The following is a 27,318-nucleotide window of genomic DNA, read 5'->3' on the forward strand; positions in this document are numbered from 1 at the left end:
TATGGTGAAGCAAATATTTGCTGATCCCTTAATTATGTTTATAAATATATATGAGCTTTTAAATAAGTTCTCCACCAATAATGGTGCTTTCATACCGATGGGCTTGGTAAAAATTATTAATTGTTAATTGATTTATTAATTAATAAATTGATAATCCTTTACCCTTTTAATTTGTATATATATATATATATATATATATATATATATATATATAAACATACAGTGGGTAATTGTCAGTTCATTACAGCTCTTTCTTATGCAACATTTTAATAGAAGAATGAGAAAATTACATCGTTATAAAAGACCGTAATCCTCAGATAAGAATAAATTTTGCAAAACAAAAGAATACCCAAGAATACAGCAGGGATTTGTGTGTCTGTCGAGGCCAACGATGAAATGGGAGAACGAGCAATTATATTGGCAGTTTAGGTTAAGAGTGTAGTTCTTGAAAGTGTGTAATTTGATATCGAGACTCGGCTGACACTAAAGATATGTGCATTTGTACGGGTGTGGCTCACAAACATTCACACACTGCATACATATTTCTGAGTGCTAGCCTATACGCGTGAGTGGGCAGTTATTGTATAATTATTTCCTCTATCTGTTTATCTGTATGTATGTATGTATGTATGTATGTACGTACTTATGTATGTACGTACGTATGTATGTACGTACGTAATTACGTACGTATGTATGTATGTATGCAATGTATAATGATTTCACAAATCGGAAAAAGAATACTCAATACAGATGTAGAATAAAGTTTGATAGTCTGTGTATATAAGTTATAAAACCTAGTCATTGAACTTCATGGCACGGTTATATAATCGTGCGTCCATGGACTGTATAATATCACTCTTCACATATTTCCACGAGAAACATGGATACACATTCATGAAAAGGATATATAGAATAGATATGTTAATGTGTGTACTTTGGTAATGTATATTAATGTATGCAGTGTGTAAGTTGGTTTATTTTCCAAGCGTTATCCAGTCTAAGCTAACGCATTAAATAACTTAGATATCTCCGAATAGATAAATACTTACCATTCCCTGTTTAAAAGATAGTGAAACTATCTGCAAGCAGAGCACACTGCTTAGTAACGGGATAAGGATAATCGGATGAAGTTTGGGACCGACTATCATAAGAAAAAATATTAATGCGGTGCTTTCCATTATAGAGCAGACGATACCCTGAAAATAGATAAAGTGGAAATAACATGAATCAGACTGTTGGAAGAAAAGGTCAAAAGTCAGAGAGACAAATAGACAGACGGGGAGAAAGCGAGACAGAGAGAGAGAGACAGGAAGAGAGAGAGAAGGAGAGCGAGAAAAAGAGAGAGAGAGATTTCTAGTTTTATAGGTTTTCAATTGATTGATCTGTTACGTTAACGTTTTCAATAATGTCTTCGCAATAATAATAATAATACAGAAGAAGAAGAAGGGAGAATGATGATAGAGATGTAGTATGGCCCCTGTCCAATGACTTTAAAAAATAAAAGGTAAAAGATGATAGTTATCGGTAAAATGACATGCAGCGTGGCACTCGAATATCGGCCAATCCCTACACACATACACACACACATACAATGAGGAAAACGCTATTAAGAATTTATAAATGAAAAAAACAAAATATTAAATTTGTGACATACCGATACCAAAGATGGCAGCGGCGGCCATTCGCTTAATTTGCCATGGAGGAGAAAAGACATGCTCCAGAAAAGTTTGACTATAGTAATAATTTCGGGCACAGCAAGCACTAATGTCATTGTAGCTATCCTGTAAAGAAAAAAAGGAAAATTGTTAAAAACCTTCCATCAAGGCAACGTTTTTTCTTTTTTTTTTTTAAGATAAGAGAAATACGATCGTGATTCCACGATATTGATTATTCTAATACTGTTTTCAGATAAATTCGTTCGTTTTTTGTTTCTTCTCTCCTTGGCATTAAGTCATTATATGTCTGAAGAGAGATACAATTTTTTTCAAATTTCCAAAATGTAATTTCTAATGTAACTGGCATTGAAAAATTGGTAGCTAGATATTTTAAAGCTTGTTACAGGGTCTCCAAGATTGTCCCCCGTGCATGTCAAGAAGTTAAAAATCTACAGCATTGTTGATAAACCGTCTCATAGTACACAATCGATAAGATGAGGAAGGTTATTAAAGAATTTTATATCTTTGAAGTTAAAGACCACAGAAAATGTAGTTCTGAGGCTGGCGAAGATCACTTTCGGAAATCAAATAATTGAAGACATTGAAAGGACTGTTGGTTTGTTCCCTTCCTAGAACTCATTGCATATATATCGTATATCATATACCGATATCATTGCAAATCTGCAGAAAGGAAGTCAGTCTTATTGATATAACATTCATCCATAAAAAGGTAAATCTTTCTATTTTTTCTTTTTATTAAATGAATATTTATAAATTTCATACTTTGTCTAGATCTGATATTTTCTCGTGTAAGCATATCATCGAGATCAAATATATATATATATATATATATATATATATATATATATATATATATATACACACACTCTGAGATGTAGACCAGTTAATATTATAATGGGGTAAACATGGTTTATGGGATTGTCCTGGGTTTCCCGTCCATTAGGGGTTTGGCCTTATGGCGTATCGTCAGATTCCAAACCTGTCGGCCTAAGAGCTCTTCAAAATGTGGAGGGGAGGGCGAAATGCTTCGCTGGGAAGTTAAACAATAGGTGATTATCTCCCTTTGTCATTCGCTTTCGAGTTCCGGCCTCGCCACCATCCTGTGGTCACCAAAAACCTCGAACGTAAACGATTGTCACCCTTCGATCTTGGTATCGGCTTCCGGCTGTGCCATGCAAGCATGGTCCGAAAATCTCGCGCATAACTTGTAACGTTTCGTCCTGTTGATGTAGGGGCCGGAACTCGATAGCCAATAGCAAAGAAAGATAATTACCTATCGTTTACCTTCCTAGCGAGGCATATCCCCCTCCATATTTTGAATAGGTAATAGGCCAACAAGTTTGTGGTCTGAAGATACGCCCTAAAGCCAAACCCCTTATGGACAGGAAACCCAGGGTAATCCCATATAATGGCCTCCTCCATTATAATATATATATGTATATATATATAAGTGTGTATGTATGTATGTATGTATGTATGTATGTATGTATGTATGCATATATGTGTATATATATGTGTGTGTGTGTAGTAAAAAAAGGGAGGTGGAGAATTTCGATTAACTCCACGTAGTAGGTTGCAATGCAAAATATATATATATATATATATATATATATATATATATATATATATAAGTATATGTGTGTGCATGTATATATGTGTATATATATATTTGTGTACATATATATGTATATATATATATATATATATGTGTGTGTGTGTGTGTGTGTGTGTGTGTGTGTGTGTGTGTGTGTGTGTGTGTGTGTGTTTATATATAGATATATATTCATAGATATATATGTATAGATTATCTCTTTTGTCATTGGCTATCGTGTTCCGGCCGCGCCGCCATCTTGCGGTTACCAAAAATACCGAAGCTAAATAATTATCTCCCTTTGACCTTGGCCATCGGCTTCCGGCAGTGCTGTCAGCTTGTAGATTCCAAAACGATAGCAGGAATCTTCTAAAATGCAAGCATGGTTCGAAAATCTCCGTTCTGGATCTAATGACGGTAGCACACAGTTGAGTGCACCGCGAGAGTTAGCAGTGATCTTCATGCGGTAGTGTTCCGAGTGACATCGCTGTTTACTTCGCAAAGTTGTGAAATTTGTGCTTTTATGATCACGTGTATGTTGTAGTCTGCGATTTTTCTCATGAGCAGGAAGGCGCCATGGATAGGGAGTTGGATCAAGGAGCCAACGTGAATTTTTTTATTAAACTTGGGAAGTCTGCTACAGAGTCTTTGAGCATGCTTTGGAAAGTTTACAGCGATGGGCGCTGGAAAGTTTCTGATTTTGAGTAAAAGAAAATAGAGGAGAATCAGTTAATTACGATTTTATTCAGCAAATTTCCCTCTCAGATTCTCACACTTATTGCAGCAGTCCCTCAGTTTTTCTAAGCGCTGTAGGAGAATTCGAAAGTTTGGGCCTCCAACCAGGCCTTTTGCGATACCCTTAAAGCCAGGAAAAACTTTTCATCACTCCCTTGTGTGTGTGTGTGTGTGTGTGTGTGTGTGTGTAAAAAGGTCGAATTAGATTCGTCCTTTAATTTGGAAGTTTCCAAAACAGATTTCTAATATTGATTCTTCATATTTTGCTGGGAGTTTCCAGGAGTAAATTTGTGAATATGAAAATAATACTTGTATGATGCGTTGTGAATTTATGGAAAGAAATCCCATAAAACTCTACAATTTTGTTTAAAATGGAGAAGGGAAGATGCTAAAATATATAAGAGAATTTTAATTCGTGCAAACGATCGTTTCGTACAGAGATATAAATATCATGCAAATTCATGGTTGAATTAAATTATCACTGTACTCTTCAGTGCAAGAAGTACAAATAGTTAGGGATTACCCCCAAAACTATTACCAGTTTGCTCTCAGTTATGTATTCAAAATAGGTTATTCAGCATTTAATATATAAATCCAATAACGTTATTATAAAATAAGAATTTAGAGATACGTTCCGTTGGATAATTCTGAATATATTTCCTCAACCATGTAGCTTTCTTGGAGTATAGAATAACAATAATATTAATAATAAGGATTATTACGAAGTTGCATAACATTATTATTAATTCTTTTAATATATGAACAGCTTTACATAGATTAGTAACCGTTGAAATTGCAACCCTCCTATAATACTGGTGCAGTTTCTTCGGGGTCTTTACTTAATATCCTTCGATTTAACTGTGTAGAGTTTTTCGTTTACATACTCTGCGTTGTATGATGTAGGGTTGTCCGTTAAGTTAGACGCGAACAATCTCCATTGCGAGTTTTGAGTGGATCATCACTTATAGTCCATTATTTCAAACCATTAAATGTACGTATGCATGTGTGTATTTGTGCGTGCGTGTGTGTGTGTGCGTGTGTGTGTGTGTGTGTGTGTGTGTGTGTGTGTGTGTGTGTGTGTGTGTGTGTGTGTGTGTGTGTGTGTGTGTGTGTGTGTGTGTGCATGTAAACGCGTCCCCAATCAGATTAGTTGATAAAGTCTTTGTAAAAACAAGATAACATGAACTTATTTCATAGAAATTTTCAAAGAAGTTCCATAAGAGAAATAGATGTACATACCATGTTTCTTTGGATTCGTGCTCGTGAAGATGCAATAAGTAGAGAAAAGTGAGTTTGGTTAATGTAAAAAGGAATGTGTTTAAAATGAAGCCAATAATTTTGAACAGGATCTAGAAAAAATAAATAAAAATAATAATAATATTTTATTATTGGCACAGGACCTGGAATTTGGCAGGAGGGGACTAGTCGGTTACATCGACCCCATTGCTCAACTGGTACTTATTTTATCGACCCTAAAAGGATGGAAGGCAAAGTCGACCTGGGCGGCATTTGAACTCTGCGCGAGGCCCACTGGTAAGAGTATAGCACTCTTGATCATAAGATTCTGGTTTCGATTCCCGGACTGGACAGCGTCATGTGTTCTTGAACAAAATGCTTCATTCCACGTTGTTCCAGTCGTTGAGTAACCCTGTAAGGGACTGGCTTCCTTTCTATGGGTTTACGTTATGATCTCAGTCACTTGTACGCCATGGAAATTGGGCAAACGTTCCTATGAATCCCAGGACCCGAGACAGCAATGTGTACGGGTCGATGATGATGATGATGATTATGATGACGACGACGACGACGACGACGATGATGATGAGAATGATGATGACGACAGTGATGATGAGGATGATGATAGTGAGGAAAATATAAATGTAGAAAGTATTTTAAAATCGAAATAACGTGCGGAAAAAGCAAATTTTCGGTTTTGTTTTCTAAATTTCTCAAAGAATTAATGACTGCTAAAGTGCACACTTCCTTAAACATTCAACTAAATATAGAATGAAACTATTTAAAAAATTTATGACTATAATCTTCTAACCCCCAAATGCTAAATAGAAAGTAGAAGTGTGAATAGTCCTTTAAAATGGAATCGAATATAAAAAGATAAAATTACATTCGGTCTTTTAGAATTAAACCTAACTCATTCTTTACTGTATTAACAGAACGAAATTCCTAGATTACAAAGTGTATATTTGAAAGTAAATTCGAAGTTGACATTTTGTAAAAGTAAAAATAATAATCTAAAAACTAATTATATCCTAAACTAATAGGATCTATATTCAGGTATTACAGCTACTAAATCTTCAACCCCAGGAAGAATAAGAATATTTAATCGACGTATAACCACATACGTGTGTGTGTCTTTTGTCCAGAGAGAGTTCAGTAGTAATCATAAGTTATTTATCTAAATTATTACTGACGATTTATTTCCTGTTGCAGCCATAACAGCTGCCTCCCCACCACAAACGCACACATTTTTTCACGTACATACAACCTGCCTGGGTCAAGCAAGTCAAGACGAAACCATTTTGTGGTTACTCGACCTGTTAAAAAGCAGATGTCAAATAAATGCCTGAAATTACACCAGTACTTTTAAGAGAAAGGTACATTAGATAAAGTTGTTCTAGATAAACTTTGCCAGAAAACAGACAGACAAGACAGTCACAAATCTTCAAATGACTTCGTAGTAATTTTTATATTTTGGCAGTCATTTTTCTATTGTTAAAATTCCCACAGAATCTAATCCGCTTCTTGTCACGAACGGTCGTAAATATTCAATTATATTTTGTAGTTTAAATAATCTTATCAAATTTATAGTCATGGTAAGTATTATTCTTAGTACAAATCACAAATTTGGCTCCACATCTCGTAACTTATGACTGTTAATAAATGTAATGGTTTCTATTGGAAGCTTCATATCTCTTGGAAATAATTATTTTGCTATATATACAAGCGATCAAATTAGTTAAGAACACTGTTGGTAACTTATAACAAAACTTCGATATGAAAATCTTATTTGATATATATATATATTGTATCTGGAAAATCTTTAATGTTATTTTTAAAAAAACAAATAAAACTTCGTTATTGAAATATCGTATCTAACTCTCTTTCAAAAGATGCTCATGATTTAACTACATTATTTTTCACTTCATGATTCACGTTCAAAAGAACTACTAATTTTACTGACTTTATAACAATTTTACTGTTTATTAACCTTTTCTCTCTCAGACCACGAGTTCAACTCATTTACAAGAGTCGGGGATCCTACAAAATAACGTATCATTGACACTATCTCAATTTACACGTTCTTTCTGAAAACCAGATGAGTTTTTTTTTTTTCATCGTTCGACCCGGGCGACATACAGCTTCCACTCCAACGCCCGCACACACACACACACAGGCCTCCGCAACAAGTTCCAAATAAGCTTAACTCGAGAAATTTACACGCTTTCTTACTTTTCATTTTACTTAAAGTTCATTCTCTCGTATTTGGACTGTCGAAAACGCATGACGTTCTCTCCACTACGGAAGGACGCAGGTGGTTGCTCGAAAAGTGATATCCTTAACTTGCCCTGGATGTTAGCGTTTCATACATAGGCAAAATTTAACTCAGCCCTATAAACCGACGAAATGCTCATCTATTTAATATTGCTGCCGCTATTTAAATCGGTGAAATTGTGCATCCTTCTGTACGTAGGGAGACTTGGCTGTTAAAAGTTAGGGACCTAAATAATGAAGAAAGTTTTCTGGTAAGATTACAAACAAACAGCCCCTTGGTAAATAATCGATTCATTCAGAGAGTTTTTTTCTTTATTATAAGCGTATGATCTTTATGCTGTTTATTTTTTCCAGCTGTCGATCAACTTCAGTTAGCTGTTGAGACCAACTAAGGTAGTTGACCACTGGAAATTTAAAATGGCAGAATAAAATTAAACGTTGCATACCTCAAAATTCATCTTAGTTCTTACGTTTCGATTTCAGAACCTTCAAAGAAAATCAAATAAAACTGTTGCAATGTGTGAACTTAGAATAAGCAGAAAGAATAATGCGATAACACAAACATCATAGCACTTCTGATATCGGCACTAGGAAACATTTAAGTGAAAATGCTGGGCTATGGCTGAAAGAATACGATTGTGAATACGAGAGGACGAAATGGTGGGGGAGGTCCCTTCGAAGGAATTACCAAAAATCTATCTCCCCCAGTATGTAGCTGGTGCCTACTTTGTTGGTCTTTTTATAACCAAACAAGATGTGCCTGGGAGATCACTTCAAATGCGTGAAAGAACTGCAAAATCTCTCCCAATTCATTCCCAACTGTCTATGAAGACGACATTTTAGATATTGTATCCTAGTTGTATAGTGTCTGGAATAAAAACAACGGGATGGTCAGGGTTAGAATGTCTTTGGTTAAAGGTTTTCTCAATAATGGCTGCTACTGGAACGTTTGAATTTACTCAAAGTATATCGTTATCCTCATTTTGATTTCGGTAACATAAAAAAATTCAACCCTTGCACAGTATACAGCAGCCATCAAGGGCCGTCGACATCTTGTATTTGCAAGATTTTTGGTAAGAAGTTTTGCAAGACGACAATCTGTGACAAACACCATTACATAAAAAGAAGTATACTGCAAGTTCAAAGTATCTCAAAAGGGATAAACCGACAAAGACTATATTGGAATAACAAGCAAAAAACCAGATACAAACAACGAATCAATAACTTGTTATGGAATATTTGTTGAAGAAATTCAGTAAGTGTTTTGATGCAGACATAAGTTAGAATAATATAAAGAATAAATACCTCAGAAAGTTGACTGTGTCAGTATTTATGTAAAATTTTCCAGGACATGCGCTGTTTGTTTGGTTGAACAATGAAAGATAACTACGCAAAAATATGATTCGTGATGAAAAGAAATGAGGTGCTGTCACGTTATAGTCTCCAGAATATATATTTCGAAAACCGTCATGGAAACTGCCGAACAGATAAGCATACGATGACGTAGCAACGGTGGGAATGATACTAAGGAAGGCACAACAAAGCCTACACAAAGCAACAACTATACAAATCTATCCACGAAATAATATAATAGTTCAAATAAATGTACACTCCAAATTATATCCAAACCATTCAGCAACTTTAGATATTATGGGTGAAATCAATGCAATAAACATCGGAGATGCTTTTCCGCACGCAGAAACTGCAGGAGCTGCTCAGACGCTTTGAAATCTCGGCTAACTCTCTTGCAATGCTGGTAACACTTCTGCATCGTCAGCAGATATCTCAGGGCCACAAGCTTTTTCTCCCTTTAGCCAGTATGCTTCGCCTGAGTGGGGACAGCGAGGACTGAGCTTGTCTTCATCTACAGAATGGTTCCACTTGCGGTCTCTTACTAACCATAGCAACCTTGAGCTAGTTTCAGCTACCGTGCCTGTTTCTTTGGTGACTTTCTATAATTTATAACGTAGAGAAAACAATACGTTAAAAAGAATGCGTTAAAAATATCATTGCTGACTCAGGGTTTGAAGTAATGAAAATTACAGCTTAAACAATCAGGAAATCAGAATTTAAATTATATAATGAATAATAGATGAGAACTACTGCACCAACCAGTGAATATAGGACGAATAAATTAACGGCTCAAATAAAACAAGAAACACGATGTAATTACACAATAGCGAAGAGGAGAAAGAAAGGCAAATAAATTAGCTAAAGAAATGCAATAAAGAGATAACCAATTTTAAGAAACTAACAATGGGGTAAAAGGATCTATAAAACGATGTAAATATAATCAACTTTGAACCGACCAATGAAACGTAGAACAACTTTCGGTTTTATGAAGTAAACTATTACCTGTATAGGCAATGCTCGATCAAACAATATTAGAAACCAGCCAATGAAAATTTATTGCCAAACCAGTTTGAGAACAAGTATGTCATTGAAATTTCGTCGTTCTGCATGATCTTAAAATTGTTAGCAAAACGCCAAATAATCATGCATTACCAACGAACATTTAAATTATTGTTGTGTGGCCAATGTCGCACTCCAATAGTTTTGTGAAGAAGAGCTGTGAGGACTGTTTTCAATTGAAATGCTACTCTTTTAATTGTGAACCTATTTGGTTGCATGAAAAAATTAAGAAAGCATGGTTACGTGGTAAGAAGCTTGCTTCCCAAACCATATGGTTTTAGGTTCAGTCTCACTGCAGGGTACTTTTATTTGTATGTATGCATGTATGTGCAGATTTGTATGTTTTATTTATGTATTTTCATGCATATATCTAGACATGCTCATATATACTTAAACGATGATCTTCTGGAAAGCTTTACAGATTTTTACAGTTCCAGATCTGTTACCTTCGAATTAGCTTTCTCCTTTCTGGTTTTGAGAAGCCTAATTTCTCAAGATTGGTATTTAGGCAGTGTGTTACGTATCCCAGGGCCCCAATAATTACAAGTATAAACCTGATAGAGTGACTGCAGATTTCTCAATAGTTCATCGTAGGTGTTCTTTTTCCCCCTGATTTTCAGCTTTACGTTAACATCTGCTGGACACAGTTTCTCTATGTACGTGTATATGTATGTATATATGTATGTGTGTGTGTGTGTATGCATGTATGTCTGTATGTATGTATGTATTTATTTGTGTATGAAAATGTATTGTAAATGTGTGTATTTCTTTGCATGTTAATATCACGAGCTGGCTGTTCCGTTGATCGAGTCAGCCATAACCCTGGTCGTCGCAACCAACTGAACGCTTGTTTGTGTGAGGGGGGAGGTGCAATGGCCTAGTGGTTAGGGCCATACAGACTCTTCCATTTGGGTACTCAAAGAACTGGTATAAATGCTCACGTGTTAATGATTCTTTCTATCTGCTGTAATATCTCACATACACATACATGTATCACTCACATACATACTTTTCTTTGTATGACGGCCTGTCTTTGATTATGTTATTATATGTCGCATTCACACTCTCACACAGACATACATCTTTAACGCTACAATAAATATCTCTTGTTATTCATCTAATACGGTTGTTCCGTTGATCGGATCAACTGGAACCCTCGTCGTCGTAACCGACGGAGCGCTACCAATGTGTGGGTGCGTGCGTGTGCACACGTTTGTCTATAAATACACGCTTCCATGTTTTTATTATTTCTTTCAGTCTTTATAAACTCTGATTCGACTGAGACATCATGAGACATCAATTTCCCACCTGTAACTTATCACACCCAACCACCCTATTCATTTCACGTTGATATAGAACTTCCATCGTTTATATTCTCACGTTGTAACCTTGGGCTCATTCATCCCAACTCATTTGCTACTTTCGTTTGAAAAACTCACATAAAGCAGAACACACAACAAAGGTACGAAACAGTTCAAGTTGAACCGTAATACATTATAATACAAACGTAATGCATTATAATACACACATAGCAGTTATACTTGTTCGGCGAGTAACATGTCTGAAATGATGCAACATTGATTTCGTTTATCTTTATTACTTATAATCACACTAATCTCACCCCCACGATACTAGCAATATATATGTATGTTATGTATATGTATATATATATATATATATATATATATATATATATATATATATATATATATATGCATATATATATATGTGTGTGTGTGTGTGTGTGTGTGTGTGTGTGTGTGCGTATGTATATATATAATATATGCGTGTGTGTGTGTCTAGTAACAGGTTCATATAAAACCACACATTAGCTTTAAACTTCCAAATAGTAACAAAACTATGGTGTGGATGTGTAGTTAAGAAGCTTCCTTACTGGCCATGGGGTTTTGGGTTCATTCCCACAGTATGGCACCTTGGGCAAATGTCTTCTGCTATGGCCATGTGTCGACCAAAGCCCTGTGAGTGCATTTAGCAAAGGGAAACTGAAAGAAACCCGTTGTGTATATATATATATATATATATATATATATATATATATATGTATGTATACTTATTTGTATCTTTGCGCTCGTATCGTGTTTGTCTCCCCGCCACAACTTGACAACTGGTGTTGGTTTGTTTACATTTACGTCCCCGTAACATTTTGGTTCAGCAAAAAGAGTCCGATAGAATACTGCCAGGTTAAAAAATGTACTTGGAGCGATTTGGTTGATTAAACACTTAAAGGCTGCGCCTGATCTTGGTCGCAGTCCAATGAGTGAAACAAGTAAACGATATAGGATCACGTTGACTCTTCAATCTGTTTTTATTTTTTTTTAAAACCTGTCTTGTGACATGAAAAGAATTTTTCTTACCATCTTCCGGAAAATTGCCAAAAATCGGCATTGTGAAATTCCCCCTTTCCCCCCACCCAACTTCTTCAATTTTGACTTTTTTCCTCAACACTAACCCTAAAACCCTAACCCTAAAACTCTAACCCTAACCCTAAAACCGTAACTGCAACCGTAAGTACAGAAATGTTTTGAAATTCTTGCCCAAATCATAATGTCCGTATTTTTCCGCATATTTAGAAAAAAAAATTCTGAAAAAAGTTTAAAAAATGAAGGAAATGGGGGTGGGAGTGGTAATATAGAAATATCGATTTTTGCCGTTTTTTTTTTGTTTTGTTTTTTGCAGATTCGTATTCCCCGTAGCCGAAAAGGTAGAGTCTGTTCTATAACACAAAATAGATAAGTATACGAAGTTTGAAAGTCTTTCCGTACCAAAAACACTACGTAAAACATTAATGAAAAATGTGGCCCCCGTTTTAAAAAAGATCCCAATAATTGAAGCCATTTTCAGACTAACACAAATTTTATGGAGACATACGCAGAAATGTAGTTGTGGGGATGGCGAACTAACTGTAGTAGCTGCTAGGATAATCTAAACAAACTTACTGGGTGACAACAGGAGAGAAAGAAGTGAGAAGCAGTCAGACGGAGAAATATAGTGTGGAACATGCCGAATCGCTTATGTTACGTGATAGCCTATTGCTCAGTACGGTGGGGAGGAAGGTCTTCTTGTTTATTGTTTTAACTTTTCCGTGTTCAGACTTAAATAGAACAAGTTAACATTGCCACCGCCATTTTACAACGGATGTTTTCGTTCTGAAGAATCAATTCACAAAATGTTACAGAAAGAATAAGAACTACCAGTCATAAATCGAAAAACCCAGTCATTTTCCCAGGTAAAAATATTTTAAGAAAATTGTACAATAAATTAATATAATATAATTGAATGTATAATATACTTAAATGTAATATAAATATGTAATTTTTTTAAATACATAAATTTGAAATAATAATGAGTAAAAATGAATAAAAGTTTAACCTTGGCAAAATTCAAAGTCGAAGGCCTTCTTAAAAGTCGAATGTAAAATATGAAGGCAAAATACATATTTAAACTTTAAATTACAGTGTCAATTTTATATATTTTTTAATTTATACATTTATATTACTTTTAATTATATTACATTAATTTATTATATAATTTTCAGCGTTACTATGTGTTTTTTTATACTGAACATCTCTAGTTCTCATCGTTTGACTCTGTGTGTGTGTGTGTGTGTGTGTGTGTGTGTGTGTCTTTGCGTCTGTGTTTGTGACACACACACAACTCTATCGCTTGATATCTCCGTAACTTAACGGTTCTGCAAAACAGACCGATAGAATAAGTACCAGATCTTTAAAAAATGCCCTGGGGCAATTGCTTCGACTGAGACTCTTCAAAGCGGTGAAATTTGAATTTTAATTTTCACTTCAAAGTGTCTTTTATCTTGAACTGCTTCCATTCAATGGGCAGTGGCCATGCTGGGGGCACTGCCCTGAAGTGTTTAGTCGAACAAATCGCCTCCAGTACTTATTTTTTAGATTCTGGTAGTTATTCTTTCAGTTTCTTTTGCTGAACCGGTAAGTTACAGACGTAAATAAAACAACACCCTTGTGACGATGTGGTGGAGACGAACACGAACACAACCACACTCACACTCACACACACACACTCACACACACACACATATACACACACAGATATAATGTATGTATATGTAGTGAAACTACCTATCGCCATTAGATACAAAACTACTATCGCCATTACATACAATCTTCTCATTTAAATATAAACACGCGCGGGCGTAGCGGAGAACCCATCTCCTTGTCATCATGTGACTGATTAATATTCGGAGCGGCAACTTCTTCGAACCGTTCCCGCCAGAACGCAAACTGACCAATGACAGCCCTTAATAAGGTCACGTGATAGAGTATGTTTCTGAAACCTTCGGGAGCCGATAGTTTGTTATAAATAGCTTTAACTCGGCGGCCAAATTGGTCTCGGTTCAGTTTCTCTCTGAGATCTGTTCCGTGTACCACACGACAGCAGCAGCAGTTCCAGCGACACATCAACTGCTTCGTCCAACGATGACAACCCAGCCGAACATCTGTATAACAAGAATCACGGCCCGGCATGGATGCCACAACATCACAACTAGTGATCAGCTCTGCCACACACAGCCTCAACTACTTTCACATACAGACTCTTTCATTTGGGTACTCAAAGAACTGGTATAAATGCTCACGTGTTAATGATTCTTTCTATCTGCTGTAATATCTCACATACACATACATGTATCACTCACATACATACTTTTCTTTGTATGACGGCCTGTCTTTGATTATGTTATTATATGTCGCATTCACACTCTCACACAGACATACATCTTTAACGCTACAATAAATATCTCTTGTTATTCATCTAATACGGTTGTTTCATTACTGGTCATCTATGTTATCGTAGTATAACATATCATGTATATCATCTTTGATATATTATTTTGTGTTCGACCGTGCGACGCGTTTAAATAAAAGGAGTCCTCTGTTTTTTCCATTCGTCACCATTTCTCCTTTTGAGTTCGCACGGTCGTTCTTACATATATATGTATGTATATATGTATGTATTTATGTATATATGCATGCATTTATCTATGTATAATCGATGGACTTTTACTCAGTGCCCGTCTACCAAATTCACGCACAAGGCATTGGGTATCCGGGGCTATAACATTAGGTTGTCCGGAAAGTTCTGAGCGTGTTTTTTTTTGTTTTGTTTTTGCTTTTTTTTTTAAATATGCAAAAAGCGATATACTTCATGAACCGTACTTTTAGAGACTTCCAATTCTTCTGCAAGTTCCCTAGTCTTGATATTTGAGTTTTCTTGGATTTTTGCCTTCAAAATATCTTCATCCAATTTTGAAGGTCTTCCACTGCGATTGTCATCTTTCAAGCTAAACTCTCCAGCTTTGAATTTTGCAAACCACCTTCGAACACTTGATTCATCTCCAGCATCATCGCCATAAACTTCACAAATGGTTTCGCAAGTCTTTGCAGCATTTCCTCCTTTTTTAAAAAAGAAAAGCATTACAACGCGAATATGAAATTTTTGGTTATCCATTTCAAATGTCAATAAAAGGTAAGCGGAATGAAAGATAAATCTATTTTTCGTCTGGAACAAAGAAGAGATGCAATTCCACTTCAATCAACGCCAAAGTTTTAACTGTGTTATGTTTCAGGTGTGTTCAATGCGGTATTACAAGATTTAGCTTTAAAATGCTCAGAACTTTCCGGACAACCTAATATAAGACACTTACTCCAAGTGCCGCACAGTGAGACTGAACCTGAAACTACGTAGGTGCAAATGAGCTTCTTGACCACATTGTCATACCTATATTTCTCTTCCTTCACAAATTCAGTGACTTTTCAGAACAAGTATTCACTTGCAGTACAGCTGAACGTCCGATTATGTTCTCACATATAACTGCCTATGGTTGTATAAATTTATGTCTGTGTGAAAAGATGCTAGCAGACTGTTGACAGTTAGATTAAACACAGAAACTAAAAAAATGTCCAACAAAATAGAACATTAAACAATCTGTGTCTGCTGTTTTAGTTATCTCATATCACTGCATAAATGCAACTTTTTTCTTCCTCCGAATTTCTTCATATCTCTTTCTGTATTTCTGTCTTTCTCCTATTCCATCGCTTCCTCTGGCACTCAAATACAGTCAGACTCACATGCACTGATCGGCTGAAAAGTTCATTGGCTGACTAGCATACCTTCATGGAATTTGACCAAATAAGCATAATAACTCTTGCAGTCCACTCACTTTTTCTATCGGGGTTGCGCCAATGGATCACATTGGTGAAGAAACTTTCATCCTATTGGTCAAAAAAGTCATCAACAGCAGCCGTGACAACATCATCACTGCGACGCTAGTTATCAGCCAAGTGTTTTTTACATATTGGCGAACAGATGATAGTCAGATGAGGCTAAATCAGGAGAACAAGAGCAGTGATCAGACAGCTCAAAGCCACAGTCAAGCATAGCAGCTATTGAAAGCAAGGACTTCTGTGCTGGAGCATTACCTGATGAAACAAGACCCCTTTCGTCAGTTTTCCTGGGCATTTGGTCTTGATAACCTTTCGTAATTGTCTCAGCAAGTTGGTATGGGGCTCTTCATTAATACTGTAGCCATTTTGAATATAGTCAATAAACACAATGTCATTTGCATCCCCTAAAATTGAGGCTATCACTTTGCTTGCAGATAAAACGACTTTGACCTTCTTTGGAGCAGGTTTCCATTGCGTGGAAAGTCTCTTTGTCTCTCGCTCAAAGTGATGAACCCGACACTCATCCTGGGTTAGGAAACGTTCAAGGGAACACGCTGGGGCTACCTCAAACAATGTCAGATTTTCCGTGGTGTGATCAGCCTGGTGTACTTTTGATCAGGCGTCAGAAGACGCAGCGACTAACGAGCAGAAACCTCCGTCATGTCATGCCAAGTTCTTTGTACAGAATATCCTCAACTCTCTCATGGGATATACTAACAGCATTGATTATTTGATCTATGGTCAATCGCCTGTCATCCATCGCCGTGTGGTAATCGCGACCTTTTCGGTGACTTCCCTCACTCTTCAGTATCTACTCCGATCAATTCTGGAATTGGCCTTATTCCGGTGTGCATGCATGCCTGTATGTGTGAACGTAGATGTGCGTTCGCTTAGAGAAGTTAAGGGTCAGAGTAAACAAAGAGTTTGCGTGTGCACGCATGCGTACGTGCATGTGTGTGTGTGTGTGTGTGGCGTTATGTGTATACCTGCGTGACTTCTACACGTGTTTGTGTTTGTGAGTGTGTATGCATTAGCTACCCGTGACCTCTTCAAGGTGACTTCGGTCTCAGATCTACTGAGATTCGCTTATCATCACGTAATCGTTTATAGGTCTAGCTCTTTGTGTGGGAAAGCGGGAGGGGAGAACAAGATAAGTCTGTGCCTGAGCAACTGGGTGCGCGTTCGTGTTTGGGTGGGGAACGTGGGTGCGTGCATGTGTGGGGGGTCTATTAGAACGAGTATTTGCCAATGTGAGTGCATTCTAGTATATATATATATACAAATATTCTATAATTATGTTTATAAGTATAGAATGTTTGTATAATTTTACCTATAAAGATTATTTTAAAGTACCGAGCTACTTGGTAAAATTATTAATTGATTGATTAAAACGGTCAAATGGGCACTAGACTATACTTCTAGTTAAGGAGAGGCAACTAGTACAAGCATCACAGAGAATCTATATAAAAAAAATCTCCTAAAAGATAATATTGGAATACACATTATATATAACAAATTGTGGTAATAATTAGATGTAAATAATCAGATGTAAACAGGTACCAAAGAAAATTTTATCTTACAGGTACACTACAATGCACAATTATAAGACCACTAACATTTAAGCGGTTAATATTTAAGATCAAATTGCACGTTAATTATTATCATGAATATAATTCTCAAATTCAAACAGTACACTAAATATGCTTAATAAGCATTATATTATCATTAAAGTCAGATAGTTCTTATCATTAAATATGATAATTTAAAAGATTATATTGACCCTTTGGGTGCAGTTATAGTAGTTACACTAACAAATTAGTACTATGAACGAAGTTTTAATATTCAAACAATTTACTAAATATTTTTAATATGCATTACATTATCCTAAAATAAGATTTCTCATATCATTAAATCTAATAATTTAAAAATTACAAATTACCGACAGTATATACGGATATTTTATCCCTTAGTCAGTTATTGTCACAGCTAATTCTGCATATATATATATATATATATATATATATATATATATAATTTAGGGTATCTAAGAGACACCACCATGCTATAATTTTGAAACCTCGGTGCAAACTAGCTTCATCTAGAAAGAGTAGATAAAGTGACGATCCCAGCTAGCGGTGGTGTAATCATTCTCTGCACAAATATCCCCCAAGGATTAGGATTAAAACCAATAGAATCCTGGATATGCAAATTCCCACGAAGAATTCAGGAGATTTTCAAAAGAGTCATACTTGAAGTATTTTATCGCATGCTTCCGGGTTCAGTCCCACTGCGTGACACTTTGGGCAAGCGTCTTCTACTATAACCTTGTGAGTGGATTTGGTAGACATGAACTGAAAGAAACCCGTTGTGTATGTATACCTCTGTGTGTGTGTTGTCCCCTAACACCACTTGACAACCGGTGTTGGTGTATTTATTTCCCCATAACTTAACGGTTCGGTAAAAGCAACAGATAGAATAAGTACCAGGCTTTAAAAAATAAAATAAGTACTGGAATTGATTCATTCAACCAAAAATTCTTCAAGGCGATGCCCCAGCATGGCCGCGGTCTGATAACTAAAACAAGCAAAAGGTAAGAGATAATGATTATTCTAGTGAATAGTAGTTTGAACAAGGCGGCGAGCTGGCAGAAGCATTAGCACGTTCTGAGTTCAGATTCCGTCGAGGTCGACTTTGCCTTTCATCCTTTCGGAGTCGATAATTTAAGTACCAGTTGCGTACTGGGGTCGATCTAATCGACTGGACCCTTCCCCAAAAATTTCGGGCCTTGTGTCTTGAGCAGAAAAGAATAGTGGTTTGAATGCAACTCTGACAAAAAACCGACTTCCTAATGTCTAATGCCTTTAGAGAAAAGCAAATATTTTTCATTGCTTATTATTATTTTTTTTTTTCTTTTGCTGTTTTATTGGAGGAGGTGGCTGTATATTATTTTCAAACAAAAGCCTAAAAATTTATTTTCACAGCACTAAATTTATTTTGTTTTATTTTAATTTCATTTTAGATTCAATATGAAATTGCCTGGAAGAAAACTGCCAGAAGTGGAAACGTTTTATTCGTTGATTTATGAGTAAAATTTCATATTTTATTCTATGTTGGTAACTTATGAAGTAAACCTAAGCTTCTTTCTAAAGCCAAAACAGGAAACCAAAAAAAAAAAGAACAACATTCATTGCATAAAGCATAGGATAGACATCTTTCACTTGGTTTACTGGAGTTGTTTAATGAAAATAACTTTTAGAGATGTCTACCTTCATTTGAATGCTGACAACTAGATAATCAGCATCCAGGATGTTTTAGTTTCCATCAAAACGAAAATTCCTAACTTCGTTGTTTTAGTGATGTATATGAACAATAGATAATTTAATTTTTCACTTAAATTTGATAGAATCAAATATATGAGTTTTCCTGATTTAAAGAAAAAAACGCTATCAGTAATCGTTCAGCCCAATTGACTTCTATCTAAGCAGCAATTTATTGTTTTGATATTAATGCCATTCTCAAATACAATTTGCATCATTATGTGAAGTGGAAATATATACAGGAAAGAGAAAAATTGCATCTCGACTTATACTCGACTTATACTCACTGAAATCATGCTGCATACTCTGTAGAAAACAATCGTTATACATATATATAGTACAGATAATTATTAAATACTGAGAAAATGCCAAAGTCTAAAGGAAAAAGCAAAATATTGGCGACCAAATTGACCGAAGGTCTTGGAGAAACGTGTAAGAAAATTAAAGCAAAAAAGCAAGTGGCTAGAAAACAGACTATTTCCATCAAAGACATATATTATCCAAGGATAAAAGAATATAAGGACAATATTGAGATGATGATAAACAATATAGATAGAAAATGTATTTACTTGGAAAGTATCGGATTAGATAAATATCGTTTTCTACGAGATGTCAAAAATAGATTAGATATTCTGGAGGGGGATATTAACAATCATGAATTTATTGTTTTCCCAAAACTGAATTGGTTTCTCGAACGGCTTTTTGAAATCTATGTAAGCAACAATCATTCTACGTACAAGAACATAGCAATGCCAACGCCATGCAGTAAATTTCGTCATCTCTCTTCAGTTGTCTCAACAACACCAGTGTTTCATGCTTCTGGTGAAGATTCCCAGAACTTAATTACAAATATTGTCGCAATCTACAATGGAATAGTAACCTATTCACCGCATTTAATGACATTACGCTGTACTACAGCGGATCATGACGACCACGTGCTTCACTGTCCTTCCCAAGTCACTGATATTGTTAAAATTTGTAGAAACACAGTTATGGTGACAATTCCGTTTCGGAAAAAAATTCTATTCTTCAGTCCTTCTTCTTGCACAATGAAAACTTTTCAATACGGTTTTAAGAAGATTTCCTATGTAAAAGATAATGAATTTGTGGGTGTGAAACTCTTTAGCAAAATAATATATCTCGTAGACTGGTATAATGATACAATTGAAAGCAAATTTAGCCTAAAAGATGAACCTACAAGCATTGCAATAGCAGAATATCGCCTCTTAGTCACATTTACTAATTTCAATCATATTTCTTGCTACAACCTCAATGGTCATCAATTATTTCAATTATACGGCCATTCTTTAGATTCTTCACCAGCCATCACCGTTTATCGTAACTATTTTTATGTCCTCCAAGGTAATATTATTCATAAAATTTCTCCTACTGGTGATGTATCACAAAGAGAAATTGGAATAAAAGCCCGACATCTTACTCTTGGTAAAAATATTATTATCTTGTCCGACTATTTAGGTTTTGTGCACATTGTTAGAACAAACAAAGACTTTTGGCCAAGGACAAGCTATTTGCAGAAGTTTCAAACTCCAGTTTTAAATAATCAAATTTATATAGACGATCCAGGCTATATTCAATGGATTTTGCCTATATCAAGAAACTCTACATTATTTATCTGTTCACGTCTAAAAGCTGTATTATTCACAGATAATGGAAAAGAAATCCTCGAAAAGACTTGTAATTTCCATTTCCAACCTGATGTCTTTTGTAGATTCAACTCGAACACTTTTCTTATTCTGTTTAGGGAACAGAAAAAGATTCAATTCATTTCGTACTCCGTTCACTACCCAATACTAAAAGAAGGTCACATCGTAGACGTCCACTTTGATTACATTCGAATGTGTCATATGATATTAGATAAGGTTTTGGCTGTGACCACAAGTGAAACTAAAGAGTTACATATCATTTCCATTAAAAATGACAACGTTATAATCGAAAACAAAATTTCATTGGAACATGTTGATGTCACCATTGCTGCGACTCCACTCAATTTCATAGTTGGAGATGTGAAGGAAAATAAGCTGCTTTTTTATTCAAGTTTTGGGGAGAGGCTCTTTGAAAAACAACTGGATTTCGACTTTCATCACATCTACTCCGATAATTTACACTTTTATATTGTGCACAGTAAAGGTTACTTTCTCAAGTGTTACAATATGTATGGGGAAGTCAAATGGCGATTACAATTTCCTTGCGCTGCTCACTCTCAAATCGGTGTTTTCCAAGGAACTTTTTCTGTGCTAGACGTTAAGCTCAATAGAGTTCTTTTTTACAAGTATAAAGAATGGTCCAGTTGTCATTCAGATTTAGTAGATCCTTACATTCAAAATATAGATTTACGAGATTCCTATGAGAATAAGAAAATTCTCATCGCAGATATATGTCTTCTACCAAATGGACAGCTGGTCGTATCAGACATGAACAAATCTTGCTTGTTATACATTTCCAATGATGGACGTGTTATGTCTACATTATTTCTGCCGTCCTTAGCTACAGATATATGCCGATGGGATAGTAGCCAAATAGGAGTAACATTACCATTGGAGAAAGAATTAAGGGTTATCGGAAATCTATCGAAACGAGTTCGAAGTATATCGTTAAGTAAACCTTATGTATGTGTGCGCAAATTCGGTAACGGTCGAATTCTTTGCTTTTGTGATAAGCCATGCAATTTAGATATTGTATCGATTCAAAAACACAACCAAGGGGAAATCATTTCTACAATTAGTGTCCCTTTCGTTATAAAGTCATTAGCCATAGATGACGAAGCATTTAATGTGCTGATTGTTACTAAGAAGAAAGTATTTGAGTGTAAAATCTCATCAAAAGCTGACTCCACTCTTTTACCCACCAACTTCAAACCTCAGTGTCTTCTGCGTGGCGGATGCATTGATAAAACTTGTGTTTATCTGATAGACGAAAGTCGACTGTTTGCTTTAAGTAAGCATAATTTGGAGATGAAGGATCCTCTGACCAGGAATCAGCTTAACAAGTTCATTGATCACGTCGATGTACTTTCCAGAAACATTTGTGTAACTGAAATGCTGTCTTCGAAACTATATATGCAGGATCTGGCAGTTTCTGATCAATCCCGGGAATGCTTGGTCCCTCGGTGTTTAGGAGACGAAAAAACAGTGAACATTCTTTGTTCAGTTATTACTGAAAACAACTTGATTGCAATATGCGATCAAAATAATATAAACGTAAAGGTATTAACTCTTGATGGGAAACTTCTTGACTCAATCAAACTGGACGTTTTACCCATTCGAATGTGTCGATGGATGCCAAACACATTGGCTATGACAACTACTGCAAATCAATTGTTGTCATTAACAGTTGAATTTCCACTGTCCTTTACCACATACCAGGTGGAAAGAAAATATGGGTGTATCGCTTCTTTCTCAGACAATCAATTAGTTTGTAGTATTCGTCAAAATATGCAGACTAAGAAAGGTCCCGTAATAATAACAGTAGGAATGGGAACGAATTTTTGGGACGATAAAACAAAAGTGCCTGCCCTTCATATCGTTGAACTACTTCCGACATTCCGTGTAATAAAAGAAATAGATTTAGAAGGGAACGAAGTGAATAATGGCTTATTTGATATCGCAGTTAATGTTGATGATGTCATTATCGTCTACGCTGCAGGGTATCGTTTAATCAAGAAGTTTATCCTTTTTATGAACCGCAATGGCGAGCGTTTGCATAGTTTTTGTCCCTTGGTGTCTATGAGAAGTGCGTGTTTAACAATCAACGACGCTTATGTGTTCGCTGCTCTACAGAATTCAAACGATGAAAATATTCGCATTGTTTGTTTGACACACACTGGCAAATACAAGAAAATATTTTTAAATTCAGAACATTGTACGCGTCCATTTAATTTCACCAGTATTAGCTGCAAAGGTCCAAAGTTTGTTGGATTTGACAAAGACTATTTATATACTGAAGGTATGCTTAAATTAAATCGGGAAAGTTTCCACGTTTGTCAGCTAGTGACTGACCTATGTTCTGTTCAAATAAAAGATATCGATATTTCTATGGATGGAAAGACAGTTGTGATTGAAAAGGGCAATACTGGAAATGTTAAACTGTATCAGAGAAATGGGAAGCTGCTATATCACACAGATCTTGAAACTTTAGTTGGTGGTGTGTGCTTTTCAGACGAAAACTACATAATAGTCACAGTTCCTGATAGACAAGAAATATTTCAACTGAGCCAAGAAGATTTGGGAAGGTGTAAGGTCTGGCAAACTTCAGTATCTTATGGATTAATACGGAAAAAAATAAGAAATACTTACTATTGTGTACTTACTAATTTGGCTGAATATCATACCATACAGATTGATGACGACCAATTGAAAGTTCTGAAATGTACGTCAATAAAGCTTGGTTCTGTCCTTCATTTCTCTTCCAGTTCGGATACTATAACTCAGATAACTAATAAGAAAGTGACAGTTGATCAATTGAGAAGTAGATCAAGGGAAATTGTTGAAAGAGGCCTAAAAGTAAGACGTGGTAATTACATAGCAAGTTGTACATTGAAGAACGATCAAATAACAATTAGGAGGTTACCTCATAGAACCAAGATGTTTCCAATTTCAACTACAGTTTTTGGTGATCCAAATAGTGGCAGCGACTTCGGAATCTACAAAAACATACATCTAATTAAGTTACAAGAGGATATAGTTGTACTGCTATACCAGTTTACTCTTATTGTGGCCACAGTAGAAGGTGACATACTTCAGCAGAGAAAATTTGAAAGAATGCCACTTGACATATGCTACTGGTCGGAAAAGTGTTTCGTTGCCGTCTTCTGTGACGTTAAAGAGCTGATGTTCTTCAAAAGTGATCTGACACTTTTAAAAACCATCAACACGGAAAAAATATACAGCATGATTCATAAAAAAAATACTGGTCGATTGGTCTGTGCATATGAAGGTGATCCAAATCGGAAACAGCGTCCACATCTGCCATCCTCGTATGTAGATGTACTTCACATTGACGGTGCAACGTATGAATACAGTTGTGAAATGGATTTTGGAATGGATACAGTCACAGCAATTGGTGTCACATCGAGCGAAGACATCGTTATTCTAAAGCAAAGTGAATCAAGTGAAAGTCTTTGTTGGTATAGAGATGGATTGGTTAGGCTTCTCGACATACCGTTAAAGAGGTTTCCCAGACGAATAGCAATACACGGTGAAAAAGTGTACATAACGGAAAGAGAGAGTGATATTTTACAAGTAACATTGGATACTCCACTGGAAACTTACGTCAGTCTTGCTGATATTGAAGTCTACCTTATATACGATATACATGTTACAGAGGGTTCTTTGATTCTTCTAGGAGGTTTAGACAACTATTCTTGTGCAGTATTTTGTTACGAAACATGAATATTTTCACACTTTCTGGTGTTTTTTGTTTTTATATTATCGATTATTTTTCTTTGCAAACGTTACTTATAGGGAGTAAGGAAAGTGGCTTAACTTTGAATCAGCAAAACATCATATGCAATACTTTCCTGCATGCTATTGCTCTCTGTCTTGTGTGTGTGTGTGTGTGTGTGTGTGTGTGTGTTTGTCTGTCTGTCTGTCTGTGCGTGCGTGTGTGTGTGTGTGTGTGTGTGTGTGTGTGTGTGATACAGACAGAGAGAGAGAAACGAGTAAAATTAAAGTAACTCTCCTATATATAATTGTCTCAAGTTCCGGGTCTCCTGGAGCCGGTTACTCGGTTTCCGTGGAGGATGAGTAACCGAGATCACAACATTCACACTGAATGGGACACCAGTACATCGCAAAGTTACTCATTCTGAAGCTGAATGAACTGGGGTAACATAAGATGAAGTGTTTTGCTCTCGAGAACACAGCGTACCACCCTGACCCGGGACTTGAAACAATAACCTTGAAATTGTGAGTGTAACATTTTAACCACTAGTCTGCAGTCTTTCAAATGAAGTGAACGATTGGATATGACCTGGTTTTTGAGCATTAAGCTAAGTTGATGCAGTTTATTTTGCGTTTTCATCGGCCGAAACTTATCTAAGTAATCTAAGAACAATTGTGGAAAAAATAACCGTACCCAAGATTCGAATCATATTTAATTAATAGTGCCATATTCTCTCCATTTGTGTTATAAACCCAAAAGGATTCTAGAGTTAACAAATGTGTAAGGTAAAAATACATATTCTTCTGTAGTATTAATTCATATTAGCTGGACCCGTGAATGTTTCACGTAGAAGGTTGCCTCGACAAAATTCTTGTATATATCAAAGATAGTGTCGCATTCAGTGTGAATGTTGTGATCTCGGTTACTCATCCTTCACGGTAACTGAATAATCGGTTCTAGGAGTCCTGGGATTTGAAACAATTATATTTAAGGGAGTTACTTTACTTTTAGTCATTATTTTAATGCAGCGCAACGCGGGAAATGCAAAAATACTTTCTGGTGTGGACATAAGAGTACGATAAACTCATCGTTTTTTTTTTTGTTATTTTTTGTGAAATTTCATTTTGACTTGATCAATTCCTCTTCAAAGAACATATTTGTCATTAACGGCTGTTTATGATTGGAGTGGATCAAATGAAAGGCAACAATTGAGGTGATTTGATATGAATGCAATAATTTGATATTAATATATGTATATGATTTTCTTATATAAACAAATATATACATTCTCTGAAAGACGGTACTTATATATAATTTTTTCTTCTCAAAAGCTGTTCACGCTACGGCTTGTTCCAATAGTGTACCATTCGTATGTATTCTCCTAGCACGCGTGTGTAGTATGTACATAGATTGTTGATGTAATTTCATCTCGTTATGCGATTTTAGTCTTCTTCAGAAAAACTATTCGTTATTCAATTTATTCACTTAAGAACTATTTGTATATGGGTACCCATTACACATTACTCATTGGGCAGAGTATGCTTTGCTGTAAAAAATTATTACACCGTAACATTTTTATTGCTTTCACTAATTGACTTTGAAGATCATTTTCTGTATTATGTATTTTATCCAACAATTTCTGTCAACTGATCTTATTGTAGTTATCCCCCTTGCTAAGAGATTTAAGCACTCCTAGACGTAGTTTTGTCTACCAATTATTTGGACATGCTCAATTCATCAAAGTTTTATTTTTTTCTTTGTTCATTTCTCCTTATTTCATGAGTAAGTTATAACTAAAACGTAATATATGTTAGTAAACTATTGAAATGTTCAATAATTATGCTGTTGGAATTGGTACAAATAATTACTTCTAAAGTTTTGGCACAAGGCTAACAGTTTTGAGAGGAGTGGAGAATCGATTATATTGACCTCGGCGATCAACTCGTACTTATTTTATCGACCTCGAAAGAATGGAAGTCAAAGTTCTCCACGGCATTTGAGCTCAAAACGTAAAGAAGGAAGAAATCCTGCTAAGCGTTTTGTCTCGGGTGCTAATGATTCTACCAGCTCGCTACCCCTAATTGGTACGAATAATGAAATATCAATACGAAACTTCTATGATCCCCCAAAATCTTTTTTGTTCTTTTGCATGGTCCCTAAAAGTGTGCCGTGTCAAAATTACAAATTTCTGTTTTCGAGAAGAAATTACTTATAGAAACTTCTTACTAGATCCTCATGAAGACAATTATTAAATCAATGTTGCCATATTTAATATAGTGTGCAGACACATGGTCTAGTGTTTGCAATCAGAAGTCGACTGGTGTTGTGGCCTTGAGCAAAGTACCTCATTTCAGTTTATCATTTCAGTTTATCAACTCAAAACGAGTACCAACCAGGTACTTGTGTAGCTAGCTCTCTCTCTCTCTCTCCTCTCTCTCTCTCTCTCTCTCTCTCTC

The 27,318-nt window shown here is 35.7% G+C and overlaps 2 protein-coding genes across 2 annotated transcripts in view; one reads left to right on the forward strand and one right to left on the reverse strand.

Annotated features, from left to right (window-relative positions):
- The window catches only part of LOC106880633 (uncharacterized), a 19,720-nt gene extending 10,769 nt beyond the window's left edge, over positions 1-8,951 (reverse strand). Inside the window, exons 1-5 of the mRNA XM_089357033.1 lie at positions 8,818-8,951; positions 7,959-7,998; positions 5,242-5,351; positions 1,655-1,781; positions 1,050-1,196 (exon numbers count right to left, since the gene is read on the reverse strand). Of these exons, the coding sequence (XP_089213159.1) occupies positions 1,050-1,196; positions 1,655-1,781; positions 5,242-5,351; positions 7,959-7,970 (396 nt within the window). The 5' untranslated portion in view covers positions 7,971-7,998; positions 8,818-8,951. The remainder of the gene's footprint in view (positions 1-1,049; positions 1,197-1,654; positions 1,782-5,241; positions 5,352-7,958; positions 7,999-8,817) is intronic.
- Positions 8,952-12,243: 3,292 nt separating this feature from the next.
- On the forward strand, positions 12,244-26,158 carry LOC106880634 (uncharacterized). The gene is made up of 2 exons (XM_014930670.3): positions 12,244-13,171; positions 19,165-26,158. The coding sequence occupies exon 2, from the start codon at positions 19,828-19,830 to the stop codon at positions 24,868-24,870; it is 5,043 nt and encodes a 1,680-aa protein (XP_014786156.1). The 5' UTR covers positions 12,244-13,171; positions 19,165-19,827; the 3' UTR covers positions 24,871-26,158.
- The last annotated feature ends 1,160 nt before the right edge of the window (positions 26,159-27,318 follow it).

This window comes from Octopus bimaculoides, chromosome 9 (assembly GCF_046866305.1).
Source record: "Octopus bimaculoides isolate indiv1 chromosome 9, ASM4686630v1, whole genome shotgun sequence".
NCBI classification, from domain to species: Eukaryota; Metazoa; Mollusca; class Cephalopoda; order Octopoda; family Octopodidae; genus Octopus; species Octopus bimaculoides.

Bases quoted from the DNA above. Each gene is read 5' to 3' on its own strand.
- LOC106880634 (XM_014930670.3), top strand. From the start codon at position 19,828: ATGCCAAAGTCTAAAGGAAAAAGCAAAATATTGGCGACCAAATTGACC.